This window comes from Nerophis lumbriciformis, linkage group LG11, assembly GCF_033978685.3.
Source record: "Nerophis lumbriciformis linkage group LG11, RoL_Nlum_v2.1, whole genome shotgun sequence".
In the NCBI taxonomy this organism is placed as follows: Eukaryota; Metazoa; Chordata; class Actinopteri; order Syngnathiformes; family Syngnathidae; genus Nerophis; species Nerophis lumbriciformis.
In genome coordinates this window covers 4890259-4912154 of record NC_084558.2, presented here as the reverse complement: position 1 = coordinate 4912154, position 21896 = coordinate 4890259, and the positions used below count along the sequence as shown (strand labels likewise).

General features: G+C 38.4%; 1 protein-coding gene across 5 annotated transcripts in view; it reads right to left on the bottom strand.

The window, feature by feature from the left end:
• Window positions 1–1711: 1711 nt before the first annotated feature.
• LOC133610909 (actin-binding LIM protein 1-like) overlaps window positions 1712–21896 on the bottom strand; it is a 34160-nt gene continuing 13975 nt past the window's right edge. Inside the window, exons 8-20 of one of the 5 annotated variants that reach the window (XM_061967658.1) lie at window positions 21838–21896; window positions 19647–19724; window positions 13077–13244; window positions 12873–12902; window positions 12668–12788; window positions 12470–12532; window positions 7926–7973; window positions 5981–6039; window positions 5874–5907; window positions 5765–5772; window positions 5551–5625; window positions 5341–5421; window positions 1712–3680 (exon numbers count right to left, since the gene is read on the bottom strand). In XM_061967658.1, coding sequence (XP_061823642.1) covers window positions 3567–3680; window positions 5341–5421; window positions 5551–5625; window positions 5765–5772; window positions 5874–5907; window positions 5981–6039; window positions 7926–7973; window positions 12470–12532; window positions 12668–12788; window positions 12873–12902; window positions 13077–13244; window positions 19647–19724; window positions 21838–21896 — 938 coding nt within the window. In that variant the 3' untranslated portion in view covers window positions 1712–3566. Of the gene's footprint in view, window positions 3681–5340; window positions 5422–5550; window positions 5773–5873; window positions 5908–5980; window positions 6040–7925; window positions 7974–12469; window positions 12533–12667; window positions 12789–12872; window positions 12903–13076; window positions 13245–19646; window positions 19725–21705; window positions 21763–21837 lie in introns of those variants that run through there. The other 4 variants (XM_061967654.1, XM_061967656.1, XM_061967655.1 and 1 more) reach the window with 4 other exon arrangements.

Genomic DNA, 21896 nt, shown 5'->3' with positions numbered 1-21896 from the left:
GTGTCGGTCCACTCTGTTTCCTGAGATCCAGGGTCAACGCAGCCGTCTACCAGCAAGTTTTAGAGCACTTCATGCTTCCTGCTGCTGACCTGCTCTATGGAGATGGAGATTTCAAGTTCCAACAGGACTTGGCGCCTGCACACAGCGCAAAATCTACCCGTGCCTGGTTTACGGACCATGGTATTTCTGTTCTAAATTGGCCCGCCAACTCCCCTGACCTTAGCCCCATAGAAAATCTGTGGGGTATTGTGAAAAGGAAGATGCAGAATGCCAGACCCAAAAACGCAGAAGAGTTGAAGGCCACTATCAGAGCAACCTGGGCTCTCATAACACCTGAGCAGTGCCAGAAACTCATCGACTCCATGCCACGCCGCATTAACGCAGTAATTGAGGCAAAAGGAGCTCCAACCAAGTATTGAGTATTGTACATGCTCATATTTTTCATTTTCATACTTTTCAGTTGGCCAACATTTCTAAAAATCCCTTTTTTGTATTAGCCTTAAGTAATATTCTAATTTTGTGACACACGGAATTTTGGATTTTCATTTGTTGCCACTTCAAATCATCAAAATTAAATGAAATAAACATTTGAATGCATCAGTCTGTGTGCAATGAATAAATATAATGTACAAGTTACACCTTTTGAATGCAATTACTGAAATAAATCAAGTTTTTCAAAATATTCTAATTTACTGGCTTTTACCTGTGTATATATATATATATATATATATATATATAAATAAAAGAAATACTTGAATTTCAGTGTTCATTTATTTACACATGTACACACACATAACACTCATCTACTCATTGTTGAGTTAAGGGTTGAATTGTCCATCCTTGTTCTATTTGTCACTATTTTTCTAACCATGCTGAACGCCCTCACTGATGATGCATTGCTGTGTGGCACGCAAAAAGTGCTTTCATCAAATGCACTAGATGGCAGTATTGTCCTGTTTAAGAGTGTCACAACATTGCTGTTTACGGCAGACGAACTGCTTTACGGTAGACGAAATGCTGTTGTTGTGTGTTGTTACCGCGCTGGGAGGACGTTAATGAAACTGCCTAACAATAAACCCACATAGGAAACCAAGAACTCGCCCTCGATCATTCTACAGTTATAACGTGATTGGGCAGGTACGCCGTTTATATTGTGTGCCTGAATTTCGGGAGATTTTCGGGAGAAAATTTGTCCCGGGAGGCGCTGAATTTCGGGAGTCTCCCGGAAAATCCGGGAGGGTTGGCAAGTATGTTGTAGCATAATTTACAAAGATACAAATAATTGCTATTGCGACATCTAGTGCACACATTTAGAATATCAGTTTCTTTTATTCAAAATGTTCAGCCCCTTTTTATACTTTGCGAACTCATTCCGCAGGCCAGATAAACCCTGTTCGTGAGTCTTATACGGCCCGCAGGCCGTACGTTTGACACCCCTTATATAGAAGGACTATACTGCAAGATATATTTTCTAACATACAGTATAGTGAGTGTAATTTAAGTTTGTTCAAATAATCTGCAGACAGAATAATGGCCCTGAAGGAGGTATCCCTGCACAGTATAAAGCAGATCTGAATAGCTGTCATCATACTCTTTGAGGTCCACATGAAAGTAAGGACAAATGCATACTTTTCATTTTAGAAGGTAATGTCTAACCCAGGACAAAAATGTGCATAGAAACTCACCCAGATGGAAAATACACAGACATGAATACACACATATCAGCCCTTTTTATTAATGGCGCGTGAAGTTATTGTGAAACCGAGGTAATTAGTCTTGCCTATTTTTATACCTGCTATGCTACTAATATGGTACATGATAAATTATCATCATAATAGCTGACACAATGTCCTGAGTCCAAATATAGTGGCCATCATGTGTTCACATGTAGTCACATACCTTTAAAACAGTTTTAGAAAAGCCAACTGAAAAACCCTACTTTAGTCTTTGCTTTGAACTTTTGTGAAGGCAAGTACAAATGTGCCATTGGAGATGGAGACTTTGAGATCTCCCAGATTGCTTTAACATAACATTCCATGCACAAAACATTTCTATGAGTCAGCTTTTAGCTCAGATAATTTAAGCCTTGGAATCCTCGTGCACTAAAGCGAGTTTGCATAAACGTTTCTAATGTTTCTGTCGCTCTGGCGCCCTCATCAGTAAGATTAAAACATAGCACCATTTCGAGCACTTGCTGTGTTTTACTGTGTGTTTTCTGACATGTATTTCTGCAAATTAGAGTAAAGTAAATGTGCATGAACAGCACTGAGCTTAATTATCCAGAATTAACTGAATATATGCTGCAATTTATAGTTGTCCCTCATTTATCGCTGTTAATTGGTTCCCGACATGACCGCTAGAAATAATATAATTATAAATCAAACCTGTTTATAACCTTCTAAATATGCTTTGTTTTTGGTTTTTACATGAAATGACACCTTTTAGACACTTTAATTCCAATATAGTAATGCTGTCTGAGGCTGAGCCAATCAGTGCCCACGATACTGAACAGCACGCTCTGATTGGTTTGGTTTCCTCTCGTGGTCAATTATATTGTTATATTGACATTATTAGTTTATTTAGCCATTTTTAAGCTTGAAAATGCTTAATTTATGATTAACATTTTTGAATATACAAAACCCAAAACCAGTGAAGTTGGCACTTTGTGTAAATGGTAAATAAAAACAGAATACAATGATTTGCAAATCCTTTTCAACCTATATTCAATTGAATAGACTGCGAAGACAAGATACTTAACGTTCGAACTGGAAAACTTTATTTTTTGCCAATATTAGCTCATTTGGAATTTGATGTCTGCAGCATGTTTCAAAAAAGCTGGCACAAGTGGCAAAAAAGACTGAGAAAGTTGAGGAATGCTCAACACTAATTTGGAACATCCCACAGGTGAACAGGCTAATTGGGAGCAGGTGGGTGCCATGATTGGGTATAAAAGCAGCTTCCATGAAATGCTCAGTCATTCAAAAAACAAGGACGGGGCGAGGGTCACCACTTTGTGAACAAATGCGTGAGCAAATTGTCCAACAGTTTAAGTACAACATTTCTCAACGAGCTATTGCAAGGAATTTAGGGATTTCACCATTTACGGTTCATAATATGAACAAATGTTTTGCTGCCATTAAATTCTAAGTTAATGATTATTTGCAAAAAAAAATTAAGTTTCTCAGTTCGAACATTATACATCTTGTCTTTGCAATCTATTCAATTGAATAAAAATTGAAAAGGATTTGCAAATCATTGTATTCTGTTTTTATTTACGAATTGGTTTTGAGTTTTGTACTTGTACTAAAAAATATTTTTAAATATCCCCCAAAAGATCTGCGACGTTGTGAAGCCGCAATATTTGAAGCGCGATGTGGCGAGGGACGACTGGAAAGGAAAATACTAATTTGCTAATCCCCAAAATAGACAGTCGAGATGTTCACCATAATTAAAACGGCCTGTAATCATTGTAATAAATAATTTTTAGGCAAAAAAAAGATATGAATAATTTGTGATCCAAGTGCAAATAAATAAATATAGGAAATAACAATTCATAAAACATGCATTTAGAAAAGATTGGCTTTTTTCTTCATGTCGTTACGTTTCCAAAGTGGAAGTCTGTCAAATTGTTGTTTCGCCATGCCAAAGATTTCAAAGAAGGAATCAGGAGATAGGTGACGCTGAAATGGAATAACAGGAAAAAAGCAATAAACATACAGTATACAGGTAAAAGCCAGTAAATTAGAATATTTTGAAAAACTTGATTTATTTCAGTAATTGCATTCAAAAGGTGTAACTTGTACATTATATTTATTCATTGCACACAGACTGATGCATTCAAATGTTTATTTCATTTAATTTTGATGATTTGAAGTGGCAACAAATGAAAATCCAAAATTCCGTGTGTCACAAAATTAGAATATTACTTAAGGCTAATACAAAAAAGGGATTTTTAGAAATGTTGGCCAACTGAAAAGTATGAAAATGAAAAATATGAGCATGTACAATACTCAATACTTGGTTGGAGCTCCTTTTGCCTCAATTACTGCGTTAATGCGGCGTGGCATGGAGTCGATGAGTTTCTGGCACTGCTCAGGTGTTATGAGAGCCCAGGTTGCTCTGATAGTGGCCTTCAACTCTTCTGCGTTTTTGGGTCTGGCATTCTGCATCTTCCTTTTCACAATACCCCACAGATTTTCTATGGGGCTAAGGTCAGGGGAGTTGGCGGGCCAATTTAGAACAGAAATACCATGGTCCGTAAACCAGGCACGGGTAGATTTTGCGCTGTGTGCAAGCGCCAAGTCCTGTTGGAACTTGAAATCTCCATCTCCATAGAGCAGGTCAGCAGCAGGAAGCATGAAGTGCTCTAAAACTTGCTGGTAGACGGCTGCGTTGACCCTGGATCTCAGGAAACAGAGTGGACCGACACCAGCAGATGACATGGCACCCCAAACCATCACCCAACCATGCAAATTTTGCATTTCCTTTGGAAATCGAGGTCCCAGAGTCTGGAGGAAGACAGGAGAGGCACAGGATCCACGTTGCCTGAAGTCTAGTGTAAAGTTTCCACCATCAGTGATGGTTTGGGGTGCCATGTCATCTGCTGGTGTCGGTCCACTCTGTTTCCTGAGATCCAGGGTCAACGCAGCCGTCTACCAGCAAGTTTTAGAGCACTTCATGCTTCCTGCTGCTGACCTGCTCTATGGAGATGGAGATTTCAAGTTCCAACAGGACTTGGCGCCTGCACACAGCGCAAAATCTACCCGTGCCTGGTTTACGGACCATGGTATTTCTGTTCTAAATTGGCCCGCCAACTCCCCTGACCTTAGCCCCATAGAAAATCTGTGGGGTATTGTGAAAAGGAAGATGCAGAATGCCAGACCCAAAAACGCAGAAGAGTTGAAGGCCACTATCAGAGCAACCTGGGCTCTCATAACACCTGAGCAGTGCCAGAAACTCATCGACTCCATGCCACGCCGCATTAACGCAGTAATTGAGGCAAAAGGAGCTCCAACCAAGTATTGAGTATTGTACATGCTCATATTTTTCATTTTCATACTTTTCAGTTGGCCAACATTTCTAAAAATCCCTTTTTTGTATTAGCCTTAAGTAATATTCTAATTTTGTGACATAATTTTGGATTTTCATTTGTTGCCACTTCAAATCATCAAAATTAAATGAAATAAACATTTGAATGCATCAGTCTGTGTGCAATGAATAAATATAATGTACAAGTTACACCTTTTGAATGCAATTACTGAAATAAATCAAGTTTTTCAAAATATTCTAGTTTACTGGCTTTTACCTGTATTTGATAAAACTCGGGGTATGTCATTTTACCTCAAGTCTTGTTCTGTCAACCTCTCTTGGAAGCTTCACACGCCCCCTGCTGGTAACCGTGAGCATCTCATATGGGTACACCTTAACCAAAATACTGTGTTAAAGCCCAAACATGTACTGTATATTTTATGCATGCTTGGTTAGTAATTGCAAAAAAAAAAAAAAAAGAGAAAAAAAAAAGGCTCCGAGATTAGAGAAAAAAATACTTGCTTTTGGCTCCAGCAAGTTAGGTAATGACACTCCTCTGTCTATTCGTGCAAATGGATGTGGGCTCTCATGGAGCAGCTACAGACACAAGCAAGCAGGGTTAATGCTAACATTGCACGAGCAACACAGTCATTAACAGTGTAGAATGCACGCTTAAGCCAGATGCAGTCAGAATATGCATTCATACTGAATGGAGCACACCGATCCTCTCACGTACCTTGAAATCTGCAGGAAAAAGAGACAAGACAAAACACTTACTTGCAAGGTCATTAAGGTCAGGAAAATAATTATTTCAAAATAGAAAATAAAGGCATTTGCATGCATACCCCTAAACGTGTCACCGCTGCTTGCTGATTGTTGCTGAACACAAGGAAATGTTGATGTAATTTTGATAAATCCTGTAAATTAACGCCTCGAGAGGACATTCACTTACCGGATTGAGGCCATTGCAGCCATATCCAGGCAAAGAGGATGTATGGGAGGAATTTGGATCTGTGTCAAAGTCAGATGGCAGATAGATTAATTCAGAATTACATTTGCACAATACAGAATTCATATGTATTGCTGACATTTTAAAATGTTCTCCGTTTGTTTATTTAGATCCCCCATTAGCTTCTGCAATAGCAGCCGCTAAGTCTTCCTGGGGTCCAACATTTAAAAAATTGATACATGTACACTAGGGATGTCCGATAATGGCTTTTTGCCGATATCCGATATTGTCCAACTCTTTAATTACTGATACCGATATCAACCGATACCAACCGATATATACAGTCGTGGAATTAACACATTATTATGCCTAATTTGGACAACCAGGTATGGTGAAGATAAGGTACTTTTAAAAAAAATTAATAAAATAAAATAAGATAAATAAATTAAAAACATTTTCTTGAATAAAAAAGAAAGTAAAACAATATAAAAATAGTTACATAGAAACTAGTAATTAATGAAAATGAGTAAAATTAACTGTTAAAGGTTAGTACTATTAGTGGACCAGCAGCACGCACAATCATGTGTGCTTACGGACTGTATCCCTTGCAGACTGTATTGATTTATATTGATATATAATGTAGGAACCAGAATATTAATAACAGAAAGAAACAACCCTTTTGTGTGAATGATTGTGAATGAGTGTAAATGGGGGAGGGAGGTTTTTTGGCTTAGTGCACTAATTGTAAGTGTATCTTGTGGTTTTTTATGTTGATTTAATAAAAAAAACAAAAAAAAAAAAAAACGATACTGATAATTTCGGATATTACATTTTAATGCATTTATCGGCCTGCCGATATTATCGGAAATCTCTAATGTACACCAATAGACACACTCAAACATGAAAAATACAACACTATAGTTACATACAGTCTTTATGCTAGTATAGATCACACAATGGCCATGAAAATATATTTGTTGTTTACAAAAAAGGTACACATTATTTGCACGTAATCCAGTTAGAAAAGAAAAATAGACCAAAAGAACAAGAAAATTATTTTAATTCTTAAGTAGATATATAAAATCGTAATCTTTTACAAAAAGTTACGGAATTTCTTCCCATAATAAATTGAGGAAGTAAATTGCAACCCACCATTGCAACGTCTTCTGCATTAAAATTGTGCGAAAGAGGTATTAAAAAGCGACTTTCTGTCAACTGACGCATGGAATGTTGATTAATATTTATTTTTAAAACTGACAGTTTACAAGCTTTTTTGTTGTAATAGTTTTCCATAACAACATTAATAACATATTAACTGGTCCTACACTTTACAGTTAACCAAGCCAGCCAATGAATTTGCATAACACTCGTCCGAAGTGGGCAATTTAGGACAACACGAGCAGTAACTTGCACTTTGCTTAAATTCATTTCTGTGGTATATGACCAAATAACATAACAAAAATATAAAAGTGACAAAACTAAAGATTCATCTTTTGAATTGTCATGACACTATTGGGTATACATTTTTACAGTGCTTTATTACTGCCATACATTTCAGCAACATGGTATTATTTTGACTGTTCCAATTTAACATATTGCCAACATTGACAACAAAGAGCTTTACTTCAGTAACCTGTTCAATGACTTTAATCTTCAACTCAAGTGAGCCAAGTTAACAGACATGACTTAAATAAATTAAATCCTGTGCATTTAAAATCTAAATTGTTTTAAACTGCAGCTAAAGTCCAACATGCGTGTGTACTTTCTTACTATAAACCAGGCACAGCAATTGTAAAGCATTTACAAGAGTCTATAAGACTGTCAGCAACAAGAGGGCGAAAGGTTGTCAAAGGTTCAGTCATTTCTGCCAATAAAATTTGATAAGTTCATGCTGGAAAAACATGAATAATGCCACAGATTTGTGTCAGAAAATTAATCATTTCAGTACCTTGCTGTTTGTAAATTGGAGGCCTTTTGTACATGTTGAAACCTTGATCTGCAGACAGAAAACCACATAGTATAAGCAATAATTACATATTGTATCTTTTGGGGGGAAATACAATACATTAACAATACAAAATAAAGATTCAAATATCACCAGGTGTAGATGAAGCTAAATCTCTTATTTAATGGCCATACTTATGTTTTAAAATATAAAGCAACCGTGTACAAAATGTACATATTAGGGTAAAAGAAAATTGCAGGGATAAAAACAGGGTTTCCCAAACTTCCTTACAAGGACCCAAAGGTATCAAAATTGACCTAAATACAAGACAGTAATTTTCCCTATAAAATCTCTCAAAAACCGGGTTGTCTTTTATGATGCTAATGGTTACCATGGAGGCAGAGTCAACAAACAACTGTCAAGAATTAAATGAAATTGACAAATGACCATGGCGGCCATTTCCTACATTGATTGATTGATTGAAATTTTTATTAGTAGATTGCACAGTACAGTACATATTCCGTACAATTGACCACTAAATGGTAACACCTGAATAAGTTTTTCAACTTGTTTAAGTCCACGTTAATCAATTCATGGTAAAACAGGCAAAACATGAGTGGTGCTTAGGGCCCCACGATCTGTGGGGGCCCCTGTTTTACACGAAGAAGTGCATTTAAAATGTCAATTAATGAATGACAGGGCACTTCATATAAAATTTTACTGCAAACATATTCCTAGCCCATTCCTGCTTCACCATTGATAAGAATTAGGGCTGTCAGCGATAAGGCGTTAACTACAATTTCCTTTAATGGCGCAAATGTTTTTGATGCGCGATTAACGTGCGCGTGTCCTGTCTGACCCTAGGTCCATTCTGTAGCGTGGGAAATTTGTATCTGCGCTCAGTTACTGTTGAGCCATGAGCGGGGGAAAAATAACAAGCAGAAATGGACAAAGAAAAGGGTACATTTTGGAAAGCCCAGGTACAAAGCCATGGCACATGAGTCATGAGCCATCATCCATCCATTCATCCATTTTCTACCGCTTATTCCCTTCGGGGTCGCGGGGGGCGCTGGAGCCTATCTCAGCTACGATCGGGCGGAAGGCGGGGTACACCCTGGACAAGTCGCCACACTGCAGCAAATGCCAGCAGGAGTGCTTTCATTCAGAGAGGTGGAGCTTCACTTTTGCGTTTAGATTACAATCTACTGCATTGATAACATAAAATGTACATTGTTACTGTAACTGCTTTAACAAGATGAGATACAAGCTCAGCAGAAATGAAAGATGGAAGGCAGGAAGTCGAGAGCCTCATCATAATCTGTGATATTTCTACCTACATAAATGCTACTACATCAATTGAGAAATATGGGGGCGGTGGGATTTTCTGACAGGCCGAAATATTGTGTACATTCTTTTATAACATGTTCTGGTTCATAGCCCCCATTAACAGAATGTTTAGCAGGCTGAATATTACACTTTCTTAAGACATTGTCATGCAGTGATATGAATACCATTAACTTGCACAACGTGTAATGTACAGAATATCAGAAGCATTTATTCAGGTACAAATATTCCAGATTACATCACCAAACATCTTTGAAAAAACAAACCATGATCGTAGCAATCCACACTTTGTGCTATTAATGCTCGAAACTGGTATCTAAACATGGAAGTGTAGCTCCTCACCTCTGAATGCAAGTGTTCCTACAGCAGGAGTTAAAATTCTGTTGGGGATACACCAACCCACTGCAGGTATTTATTTTATTGTCATTGAAAGCGTGTTTATGTCCATTTTGTGTTGATCTGTTTAAAAAAGCATGTTTAATAAACACATTTTCCACCCATGGTTTTAAAAAATTAGAATATTATCCGTTTTATTAACGATGAAAAATTGTATCTATCCAGGATTAATTTCAAGTTAACTATGAACAATATATGGTTAATCACGATAAATATTTTAATCGTTTGACAGCCGTAATAAGAATAAAATAGCACCATTCTCTAGTGGTGTACAGTTTTAGCGCTGGGCTGGTATTTTTGACATACCGTATTTTTCGGACTATAAGTCACAGTTTTTTTCATAGTGTGGCCGGGGTGCGACTTATACTCAGGAGCGACTTATGTGTGAAATTATTAACACATTACCGTAAAATATCAAATAATATTATTTAGCTCATTCACGTAAGAGACTAGACGTATAAGATTTCATAGGATTTAGCGATTAGGAGTGACAGATTGTTTGAATGACTCTTACCATAATATGTTACGTTAACATACCAGGCACGTTCTCAGTTGGTTATTTATGTGTTATATAACATACACTTATTCAGCCTGTTGTTCACTATTCTTTATTTATTTTAAATTGCCTTTCAAATGTCTATTCTTGGTGTTGGGTTTTATCAAATAAATTTTGTGTGCGACTTATATATGTTTTTTTTTCCTTCTTTATTATACATTTTCGGCCGGTGCGACTTATACTCCGGAGCGACTTATACTCCGAAAAATACGGTACATGGATCGAATATTATGTTCAATTTGTTATTTTACAGAGGTGGGACCAAGTCATTGTTTTGCAAGTCGCAAGTAAGTCTCAAGTCTTTGCCCTCAAGTCCGAGTCAAGTCCCGAGTCAAGACAGGCAAGCCCCGAGTCAAGTCCAAAGTCAAGACTGGAAAGTCTCAAGTCAAGTCCTAAGTCCTGCATTTTGAGTTTCGAGTCCTTTCAAGTCCTTTTAACCACAGACTAATATATTAACACAGATTGTGTATGCTTTTCAAACGCTGTATTTATTTATTAAAACAAGTGCATTTTAAATTGCAGGAAAGAAAATTGTGCTGACATTGCACTTTATAATAGCACTATTAACCAGTCATTTTAAACATTAACTCATTCCTTTACAGAACAAACACATTGAAAAATAAAGTGCAAATGTACTTATTTGTACAAAAGTGTTAACATTGAAAAAACATGACATATACGTGAACATAACAAAAAAGTTGTACTTTTTATATGTCAGGGCCCTATGCTGCATTGCATTTGCAAAAGACCAAATTAGCCAAGAGTCTGTCAGTCATTTGTGCACGATGGGGGCGTAGTATGATGCCACCATGGCTGAAAACTCGCTCCACTGGAGCACTGGAGGCAGGCACTGCCAAGACTCTCATGGCCACTCGGAACAGTGAAGGAAGAGTCTTCATGTTCAATGCCCAGAACAAAAGGGGGGAGAGAGTTGTTTTGGGTTGGTGCACTACTTGTAAGTGCATCTTGTGTTTTTTATGTTGATTTAATTAAAAAAAGAAAAGAAAAAAAAATTATTTCTTGTGCGGCCCGATACCAATCGATCCACGGACCAGTACCGGGCCGCGGCCCGGTGGTTGGAGACCACTGAGGTAAACAACCAACAGTATGTCAGAAAGCTAGCTAAAACGGTACACATATTCATAATATAGTATACATTTTAACTGACCTTTATTTTACTATTTTTGTCTTTTTTTAGGTGGCTAAAATACGCGGTGCTGCTGACCGCCGTCTAACGTTACGTGTGATATATTGACTAACGTAACCCTGCTTAAAAAAAATCACTGAACAAAAAGTATGAATAAGGTAGTGAACTGCAACAGATTCCCGTGTTTGCAATAACGTTATAACGTTAGCAGTGAGTTTACAGCCTCACTGATTTAACTACACAGCAAATAAAAGTCACGTTACTTAGCCAATAAACGTTATCTTACATTCAAAACTTACCGTTCTTTGTGCAACTTCAAATGCCGGACGAAGTTGGAAGTTGTTGCCTCTCCATCAGTAATTTTCGAACCGCATGTGTTGCATACTGCAAACCGTTTTGTGTTGACCACCTCGTAATTTTTATACCCAAACGAAATTATTTTAGGTATCATTTTTTGTTCACTGGCGTGTGGTTTGGACATGTCTTCTTTGTTGGTTGTCCTGCAATTTGATTGGATGAATGCTGTGTGATGAAAACAAAGTAGATCTAATTTGATTGGCTGTTGTACTGAGACCACACCAGCTGACACACGCAACGCTGATAGACAAGTACACAATGAAAAATACGGAGCGCTCCCGAATAACTTTTTTATCTTTGGGTTTTGGGGAAAGTAGCAAGTCATGTCAAGTCATGTCAATTCAAAAGGCTCAAGTCCAAGTGAAGTCACAAGTCATTGATGTTAAAGTCTAAGTCGAGTTGCAAGTCTTTTTACATTTTGTCAAGTCGAGTCTAAAGTCATCAAATTCATGACTCGAGTCCAAGTCATGTGACTCGAGTCCACACCTCTGTTATTTTACACTAAAAACATACATTTTTGAACAATGTATTTCGAATGAATTTGGTGGTACAAAACATGCATCAAATTAAACTCAAGTTTGACTAAAAAAAAAGTATAAAAGTTGTTTGACATAAATAAAAAAGTGTAAACATTTTCTGTAATGGGGGACTTCAAAATACAATTCTGCTTAGAGTCTGACCCTCAGTTTGGGAAACCTTGAAGTAGAAAGGTGAAAAAAGGGGATAGCAGAGGCCTGCCTGCCTTACCTTTGTTGTCAGGGTGATGGGAAGAGAGGGAGAGCAAGGTGTCGTTGACAGAAAATAAAGGGCCTATTTGTTATTCCAGGAAAAAAGTGAAGGGAGGGAGTGGAGGATGTAGAAGAGAAGGTGGTGAGATAGAGAACAGGTGAGTCACAGGTGAGCAGAGGGGAAAGTACCGACCAAAAGCACCATGGCTCTTCTTACCGGGCCGGTGGAAGTGCTGAGGGGATCTGGTGGGCGTGTAGCTGTGATGACTGTACGACTGAACACCGAATGATCCGTGACTTGCCGACTTGGGAATGCTTTTTCTCATCTCAAAGCTCTCCTTGACAAATACGAAGAGGACACACATGGAAGATGAGCACACAGATTATTCTTGGAACACGCCGACCACCATAAATATATTTACCTCTGTGGTCTCTGATACATTTGCTGGAGACTGGAAAGAAAAGATCGCCAATTAGGATATTTTCACTTTTTGTTTCAAATGAACTCATCAGTTTTCTCCTAACCGCTGCGACAAGATTGGTTCTTTCGCAGCAATATACTTGATACATTTTATTTTTCCACTTTCAGTGCCCCTGAATGACTTTTCCACGTTGAACAACATTACCTGTGCAGAACTCTGTCTGTCCTGAGGCTGTGTGGTGCCTTTGCAGTCCGAGCTGAGGACGTCACTCTTATAGGACATCATATCAGGATGCTCTATGTCATAAATAGCCTTGACTCTGGGAATTGCTGCTAAGTCTCGGTAATCAATGATCTCATCATCTACTTTAGCCTGGGAGTGGGATAGTGAGGGGTGGGGGAAGGAGAGAGAGGAAGGGAGAGGATGAGGACAGAGGAGGATTGAGAAGAGGAGCAGAATTATGGGTTACGTCAGGTGAAAGGTCAAAGGCTGGTACTGCACTAAAATCCCACAATGCCAGGTTGGTCAATGGGGGTTTAGGTGAGGTGAAAGCGCATTCAATGACACAGACTACTGTACAACCGTTTTTATGGCTCAAAACACCATTTTGTGTGGGGTCTCATTTCAGTCTTTTTTAATACTTGTGTAAACACACGAGTGACTATACAGGTAAAAGCCAGTAAATTAGAATATTTTGAAAAACTTGATTTATTTCAGTAATTGCATTCAAAAGGTGTAACTTGTACATTATATTTATTCATTGCACACAGACTGATGCATTCAAATGTTTATTTCATTTAATTTTGATGATTTGAAGTGGCAATAAATGAAAATCCAAAATTCCGTGTGTCACAAAATTAGAATATTACTTAAGGCTAATACAAAAAAGGGATTTTTAGAAATGTTGGCCAACTGAAAAGTATGAAAATGAAAAATATGAGCATGTACAATACTCAATACTTGGTTGGAGCTCCTTTTGCCTCAATTACTGCGTTAATGCGGCGTGGCATGGAGTCGATGAGTTTCTGGCACTGCTCAGGTGTTATGAGAGCCCAGGTTGCTCTGATAGTGGCCTTCAACTCTTCTGCGTTTTTGGGTCTGGCATTCTGCATCTTCCTTTTCACAATACCCCACAGATTTTCTATGGGGCTAAGGTCAGGGGAGTTGGCGGGCCAATTTAGAACAGAAATACCATGGTCCGTAAACCAGGCACGGGTAGATTTTGCGCTGTGTGCAGGCGCCAAGTCCTGTTGGAACTTGAAATCTCCATCTCCATAGAGCAGGTCAGCAGCAGGAAGCATGAAGTGCTCTAAAACTTGCTGGTAGACGGCTGCGTTGACCCTGGATCTCAGGAAACAGAGTGGACCGACACCAGCAGATGACATGGCACCCCAAACCATCACTGATGGTGGAAACTTTACACTAGACTTCAGGCAACGTGGATCCTGTGCCTCTCCTGTCTTCCTCCAGACTCTGGGACCTCGATTTCCAAAGGAAATGCAAAATTTGCATGGTTGGGTGATGGTTTGGGGTGCCATGTCATCTGCTGGTGTCGGTAATTGAGGCAAAAGGAGCTCCAACCAAGTATTGAGTATTGTACATGCTCATATTTTTCATTTTCATACTTTTCAGTTGGCCAACATTTCTAAAAATCCCTTTTTTGTATTAGCCTTAAGTAATATTCTAATTTTGTGACACACGGAATTTTGGATTTACATTTGTTGCCACTTCAAATCATCAAAATTAAATGAAATAAAAATTTGAATGCATCAGTCTGTGTGCAATGAATAAATATAATGTACAAGTTACACCTTTTGAATGCAATTACTGAAATAAATCAAGTTTTTCAAAATATTCTAATTTACTGGCTTTTACCTGTAGGGCTGAATGCAGCCTAATGAGTATTGTGATGTGTATTTCTGGTCTTGTCATCCTCGTCCGGACAGAAGGGTGACACAGCAGTGTGTCTGGATCAAAAGAGATATCGGAGACGCTGTACTGAACTAAAAGTTGCTTTATTACAAGCGAGCGACATTATGAGTCAAAAATGAGGCACTCCTAACTTGGAGAAGCCAAACCATCAGTTTCATATTCTTCCTTTCTGTGTCTGGGTGTGTGCTAACCAATGTTCCCTCTAATTTTTCATGTGTGTGAGCAAACGCACAAACTCCCTGAGCATTCAGTGGAGCCAATGTGAGCAACATCAGACGTGCACACTGTGGCCACACCAGTGTCACACCTGTCCCAAACCTGACATCATCACAATTTAAATGTTTTATTAAAATAATTTACTGATATAAGTGATTTTGCCCTCTTACAATGACAATGACAAAAAAACATGTTTTTCATGACCTATGTGCTAGTATTGTATGTCTGGCTGCAGGTCCTGCCTTAAAAAGAAATGTTACCCCTTTCAGAGATTACATTTAGTTCCTGTAACTTTCTGTCTGTAAAATACATCTTTTTATTAGCATTTCTGAAATATAGTGACAATATTTCATGAATAATATCCTTAGATTAACATTCTTAATAAATGGCAGTAAAATAAGCACACATCTGATTGAGGAGTCAGAGTGTTACAACCTGGCATTTACACATTGTGTGTCGTTGGGGTTGTCCGACTTTTTGTGTGGCCATAAATGCAGCACTGGCTAAGTGCCATGAGTGCTTGTGTTGGTGCAGGTGAGACAGAGCGAGCGGCTTCTGTTGAAATGACGGATGATAATGTTGGTTTAAGCCTGGTTTGTATGGCAGAAAATTACCAGTTTTTATAGATGTGTATGTTTTTGGTGTGGTTACAAACAGTTTTGCTCAATAAAGTGATTGATGGAATTCCTGTCCGTAAAGTGTCTCGACAGACGATAATTGAACTGTGTTGACAAAGATTGTTTTATTCATTGGGGCCATTCTTGTTGTCACCTGTGACTCACAAAGTTGCATTGCAAAATCATACAAAATAAACTGTAATGTGTTTATTTTGTTTAAAGTTCAGATGGGATTTTTGATTTTCTGCACGGCATTAATTTGCTGTGCGCGGAGGACGCGTGAGCAGTGCGCAATTGCACAGGCGCGCACCTTAGAGGGAACGTTGGTGCTAACTCAGGACAGCACACCCTGACCATAAAAGGAGATATTCACGTGTAAGTGTCTGGAAAGACAACAGATGCATGTTGTATCTTGGATGCTGGCATTAAGCTAAACATGTAATAAAGTTGATTTGATTTGATGTAGTCTTTTCTCACGGATAGGGCCAGCACCTTTGCATACCAAGGTCCAATTTTATTGCCTTTTCTTCCGCGAGAACTAATCCAATCCACACACAAATGTCAATACTAAAGGTCCCTATGTTATTATGTGCCCAAACTGAAATACCTACCATTTAAACTGGTGTTTTGCTTTGTCAAAGATGAATATAAACATTCACCATATGCAAAACATAATATGAGTTAATTAAATCACTTCAATTGCAATAGTCGTCCTCGCCACATTGCGCTTCCAGGTTTGCGGCTTGTAAAAAGTGACTATGTGGGTGTTATTTCATGTCTAGAGGGCTTTATTAATTTTAAAACTTTATTTAGAATGTTGTAAATTGTTTTTTATGCTCTAGCTATAAAAATATTCCATTAACAAATAATAATTTGTACTCTGTGGTAAACCAGCCAACCAATTAACAGCGATAAACAGAGGTTTACTGTGAATCAAGGGTATTCAGGGAAGGAGCACGGAGCCCCTATTAAAATTGTGATTGTGTTTAAAATCAAACTGGTCCTACTTTTTAAATTCGATCTCAATTCTGTACACTGCTGCTGGAATTTTAATTTTCCTGAGGGAACTCTCCTGAAAGAATCAATAAAGTACTATCTACTATCTATCTATCTAAAGATAGCTTGTTATTGTGCAATATTATACTAAGATATTCAAACAATACAGTATAATGCCGCAAAAAACTCACTGACAACTGGCGTGTTAATTGCTGGCTGGAGATTAGCGCTTTAATCATTTGCTGGCAACTGGTGCACAAATTGCTGGTTGCCAACTAGCACGCTAATCACTAGCTGGCAACCACACGCTAATTGCTAGCTGACAACCAGCATCCAAATTGTTAGCTGGCAATTAGACCACTAATTGCTGGCTATCTTAAATGCTAACATGAATACAATAATATAATTATTCATGTTCAATCACCAAAATGATTCTCGAGCGCGGCCACCGCTGATGCTCACTGCTCCCTTCACCTCCTAGGGGGTGGAACAAGGGGATGGGTCAAATGCAGAGGGTAATTTCACCACACTTACAGGTAAAAGCCAGTAAATTAGAATATTTTGAAAAACTTGATTTATTTCAGTAATTGCATTCAAAAGGTGTAACTTGTACATTATATTTATTCATTGCACACAGACTGATGCATTCAAATGTTTATTTCATTTAATTTTGATGATTTGAAGTGGTAACAAATGAAAATCCAAAATTCCGTGTGTCACAAAATTAGAATATTACTTAAGGCTAATACAAAAAAGGGATTTTTAGAAATGTTGGCCAACTGAAAAGTATGAAAATGAAAAATATGAGCATGTACAATACTCAATACTTGGTTGGAGCTCCTTTTGCCTCAATTACTGCGTTAATGCGGCGTGGCATGGAGTCGATGAGTTTCTGGCACTGCTCAGGTGTTATGAGAGCCCAGGTTGCTCTGATAGTGGCCTTCAACTCTTCTGCGTTTTTGGGTCTGGCATTCTGCATCTTCCTTTTCACAATACCCCACAGATTTTCTATGGGGCTAAGGTCAGGGGAGTTGGCGGGCCAATTTAGAACAGAAATACCATGGTCCGTAAACCAGGCACGGGTAGATTTTGCGCTGTGTGCAGGCGCCAAGTCCTGTTGGAACTTGAAATCTCCATCTCCATAGAGCAGGTCAGCAGCAGGAAGCATGAAGTGCTCTAAAACTTGCTGGTAGACGGCTGCGTTGACCCTGGATCTCAGGAAACAGAGTGGACCGACACCAGCAGATGACATGGCACCCCAAACCATCACCCAACCATGCAAATTTTGCATTTCCTTTGGAAATCGAGGTCCCAGAGTCTGGAGGAAGACAGGAGAGGCACAGGATCCACGTTGCCTGAAGTCTAGTGTAAAGTTTCCACCATCAGTGATGGTTTGGGGTGCCATGTCATCTGCTGGTGTCGGTCCACTCTGTTTCCTGAGATCCAGGGTCAACGCAGCCGTCTACCAGCAAGTTTTAGAGCACTTCATGCTTCCTGCTGCTGACCTGCTCTATGGAGATGGAGATTTCAAGTTCCAACAGGACTTGGCGCCTGCACACAGCGCAAAATCTACCCGTGCCTGGTTTACGGACCATGGTATTTCTGTTCTAAATTGGCCCGCCAACTCCCCTGACCTTAGCCCCATAGAAAATCTGTGGGGTATTGTGAAAAGGAAGATGCAGAATGCCAGACCCAAAAACGCAGAAGAGTTGAAGGCCACTATCAGAGCAACCTGGGCTCTCATAACACCTGAGCAGTGCCAGAAACTCATCGACTCCATGCCACGCCGCATTAACGCAGTAATTGAGGCAAAAGGAGCTCCAACCAAGTATTGAGTATTGTACATGCTCATATTTTTCATTTTCATACTTTTCAGTTGGCCAACATTTCTAAAAATCCCTTTTTTGTATTAGCCTTAAGTCCTTAAGTAATATTCTAATTTTGTGACACACGGAATTTTGGATTTTCATTTGTTGCCACTTCAAATCATCAAAATTAAATGAAATAAACATTTGAATGCATCAGTCTGTGTGCAATGAATAAATATAATGTACAAGTTACACCTTTTGAATGCAATTACTGAAATAAATCAAGTTTTTCAAAATATTCTAATTTACTGGCTTTTACCTGTAGTGTGCGTGTGACTATCAGTGGTACTTTAACTTGAACTTTAATTTAATGTTTTTACAGTGGGTAGGGTGGCCGTGCCACTGTCATTTCTAAAAACACTACCAAGTATTGGCTTGGAAAATTGCAGCGGGAATATAAAAAGTATATATTTTTAAAAAGTCTAATCAATTAAAAATTTCACGGACCCCCCTGTTAAAGACCTCTGCTGTAAATTACTATTGACAACCAGAAGTAGATTTGGCTGTAGGAGCCTCAGTGTGTGCATAAAAGACACAAAAGCAGTTAATGTAATATAAGTTATAGGTCCAAGGGGGACTAAACTGCAGTGAAGCCAATTCAAAACTGCTATGCCGCTTCGGCAACAATTAAGGAAGTAAAATAAACACTAAAAATGGGCAAAAACTATGAAAAAACTAATGTTTTTTGGACTTTATATATTTAGGGAAAAAGTTCAGCTACAATAGAACCTTGACTGGAACTGTTGTTTTAGAATTATGGCCATAAATCTATCATGACGACAGCTTTCGAAGCGGTGTTAAATTAGCAATTATCTCTACAGGCTTTTGAACGATACCAGCCGCAAAATGCCTCTAAACCGAACTAAAATTATTACACAGGACATGTTGACTCATCGCTGAATAAAAGTTTAGCAGAAACAAAATGTAACCATGAAGCAATTCAGCCCATTATTATGAAAAAGAACAAGTAACAGCTGCAGAGCACGACGACCACCGTGATGATCAGCTACTGAAGTGACCAGACGCCATCATCATGTGGCCCCCCAGTGGTTGTAGCCCTACTGTTTATGCCAGGGGCTGGCCCTGACAATATCAACTGATATATTGCGTTGAAGATCTGATTCAAATAATGTCATGTGACTTACACATGTGTTGCGACTGGGGCTTCCAGGTATACAGGACTCTGGTCTGGAGCAGGAGCTTTCAGATGACGATAGAGTTGACTGAGGAAGAAAATACACTTTTTTACAACGTCTCCTCTGATGAACAGCATCATTGCACACAACAATGAGGTCCTCATGCCAGACATTTTATTGTGATCACAGCCAAGCATGCTGCAATGTGATAGGCGCACACTACATTAGGCACACCTACACAAACTAATGATATCAAAAACAAGTGCTTCATTCAAAATGATGCCATTAAGATAATTATGCTGAGGAAACTATAAACATCATATAAAAAGATGCTGATAATGCACATTCACATATAAACATTAAATGAGGATGAGACCACTTTGATACAGTTTGTACATCAGGAATATTTAACCAAATTGTTTTAGGGGCCACATTTTGCAAAAGCTAAAGACCCTTCAGTATTAGTCTTATTTTGTATATTCCGGAGAACCAGCATCCTCTACAATAGACCTTTGATTTTTTTCTATTTATTTTGTCAGAGTTACAGGAGCGCTCTGTTGTTTTTAAGGATTTTCTGCAAAAAAAGTTAGTCAAAGATCATCTCTTTGACAGCACTGCAGTGTTTTTAAGGATCTGCTGCAAAATTGTGAGTCTCTCAAGTTTTTTGAACTGAACCCCCGGCCACAAGTTGAATAGACCCAATGATGAAAAAAAGAGGACCTAAAACGGAACCGCGAGAAACACTCAAGTTGAACAAATGACTACTGACTGCATCTGAAGTAAACAATCTACAGCAACATCTTAGTTACATAAATCATATTACAAAAAAAATGTGTAACTGCCAAAAAGAGTGGACTTAAAGGGGTGCCTTGAGGAACGCCTCAGTTATGTAAATCACAAGTTAAGGACCCCAGTGGTTTAGGTTTCCTTGCAAGGTTAAAATGTCAATGCAAGAATCTGCCAATGTGTTTACAGTGATCCAAGTTCCTCCATACAACAGGAGCACTCTCGTGTTTTAGGAATTTGCTTAAAGATTATGTGTCTCTCAAGTTTTGAACTGAACCAGCCATTCGGTATGATGTCATTCCAGGGCCTTTTGAAAAGCTCTGTTGTACATTAAAGATGCTAAAATCAATCAAATATTGCTCAATATGCTAAGCTATCGGGACAAAATATCAACATTGTAGCTTTGTGTTATAGGTGACAAAGCAATTTAATGTCATATTTAATCATTTACGTTTATTTAGTTTTTAGAACGTCCAGAGGACCAATAAAAAAATGACCTGCCAGCCAAAAATGCCTCCTGGTCATACTTTGAACATCCTTGCCTTAGCCCAGTCCTTCTCAACTCGTGGGGCGGGACCCCATGGGAGGGTGCAGTGCGATGCCAGGGGCCATGTATCATGCTTCAAACCCTGCAACATGCTCACTGTAGCCATTAATCCTGACTTCCTCATTTTTTATTCATAAAAAAAGTAAATCAGCACAAATTGTTTTATTAATTTTTGTGTTTTTTTATATTGTGCTGCTGATTTAATGTTGCTGATCAATTTGAATTCATTATTGTTTGAGGTTTTGTTTTATTTTATTCTTCAGCGTAAAATGGCTCAAGTCTGTCAAAAAAATGTATAGTTTAAATAAGGATTACATTTCTTTTTCAATTCTGGGCAAATTGATCCACTTTAAATCTTTTCTGTTACAGACTAAAAAATAATGTAAATAAAGTTATTCTTTGTTGTAATTTGATCCATATTTCTTTCCATTTTTTTGCTTTGCAGAGGTGTATATATAACAATTTTATAGCCAAATGGTACTATTTATAGTCACAGTGGAGCGTGGGCGATGTGCGTCACATCTTTTGTTCTTCTTCGGTGGTGCGTAGAAAAAATAATTGAGAAGCACAGCCTAAATGTATGTGAACTATAACTCATGCATTTGATCATGTGACTGTTGAATGAGAGCATATGGGAGCTAACTCGTGCAGGACAACTTAGTGTTAAAATGACAATGCTGCTGGATTTCAAACTGTGAGATTACAAACAGCACACATTCACCGTACAGCATTAACCTTAAGTTCACTCGGGGGGTAAAAGAAATCAAGACAAGGTGCTTTGGCTCTTCTAACCTAAGAGGAAGTAGATTAGACTGCCATCAGAGCCCATGTTGGAAGATAAAGATACTTCAATTAGTATGCACTTACCCTGTAATTGTCATTGTTTCTGCTTCTTTCTCTGCAGTGTGGGTGCCACACTGTTGATC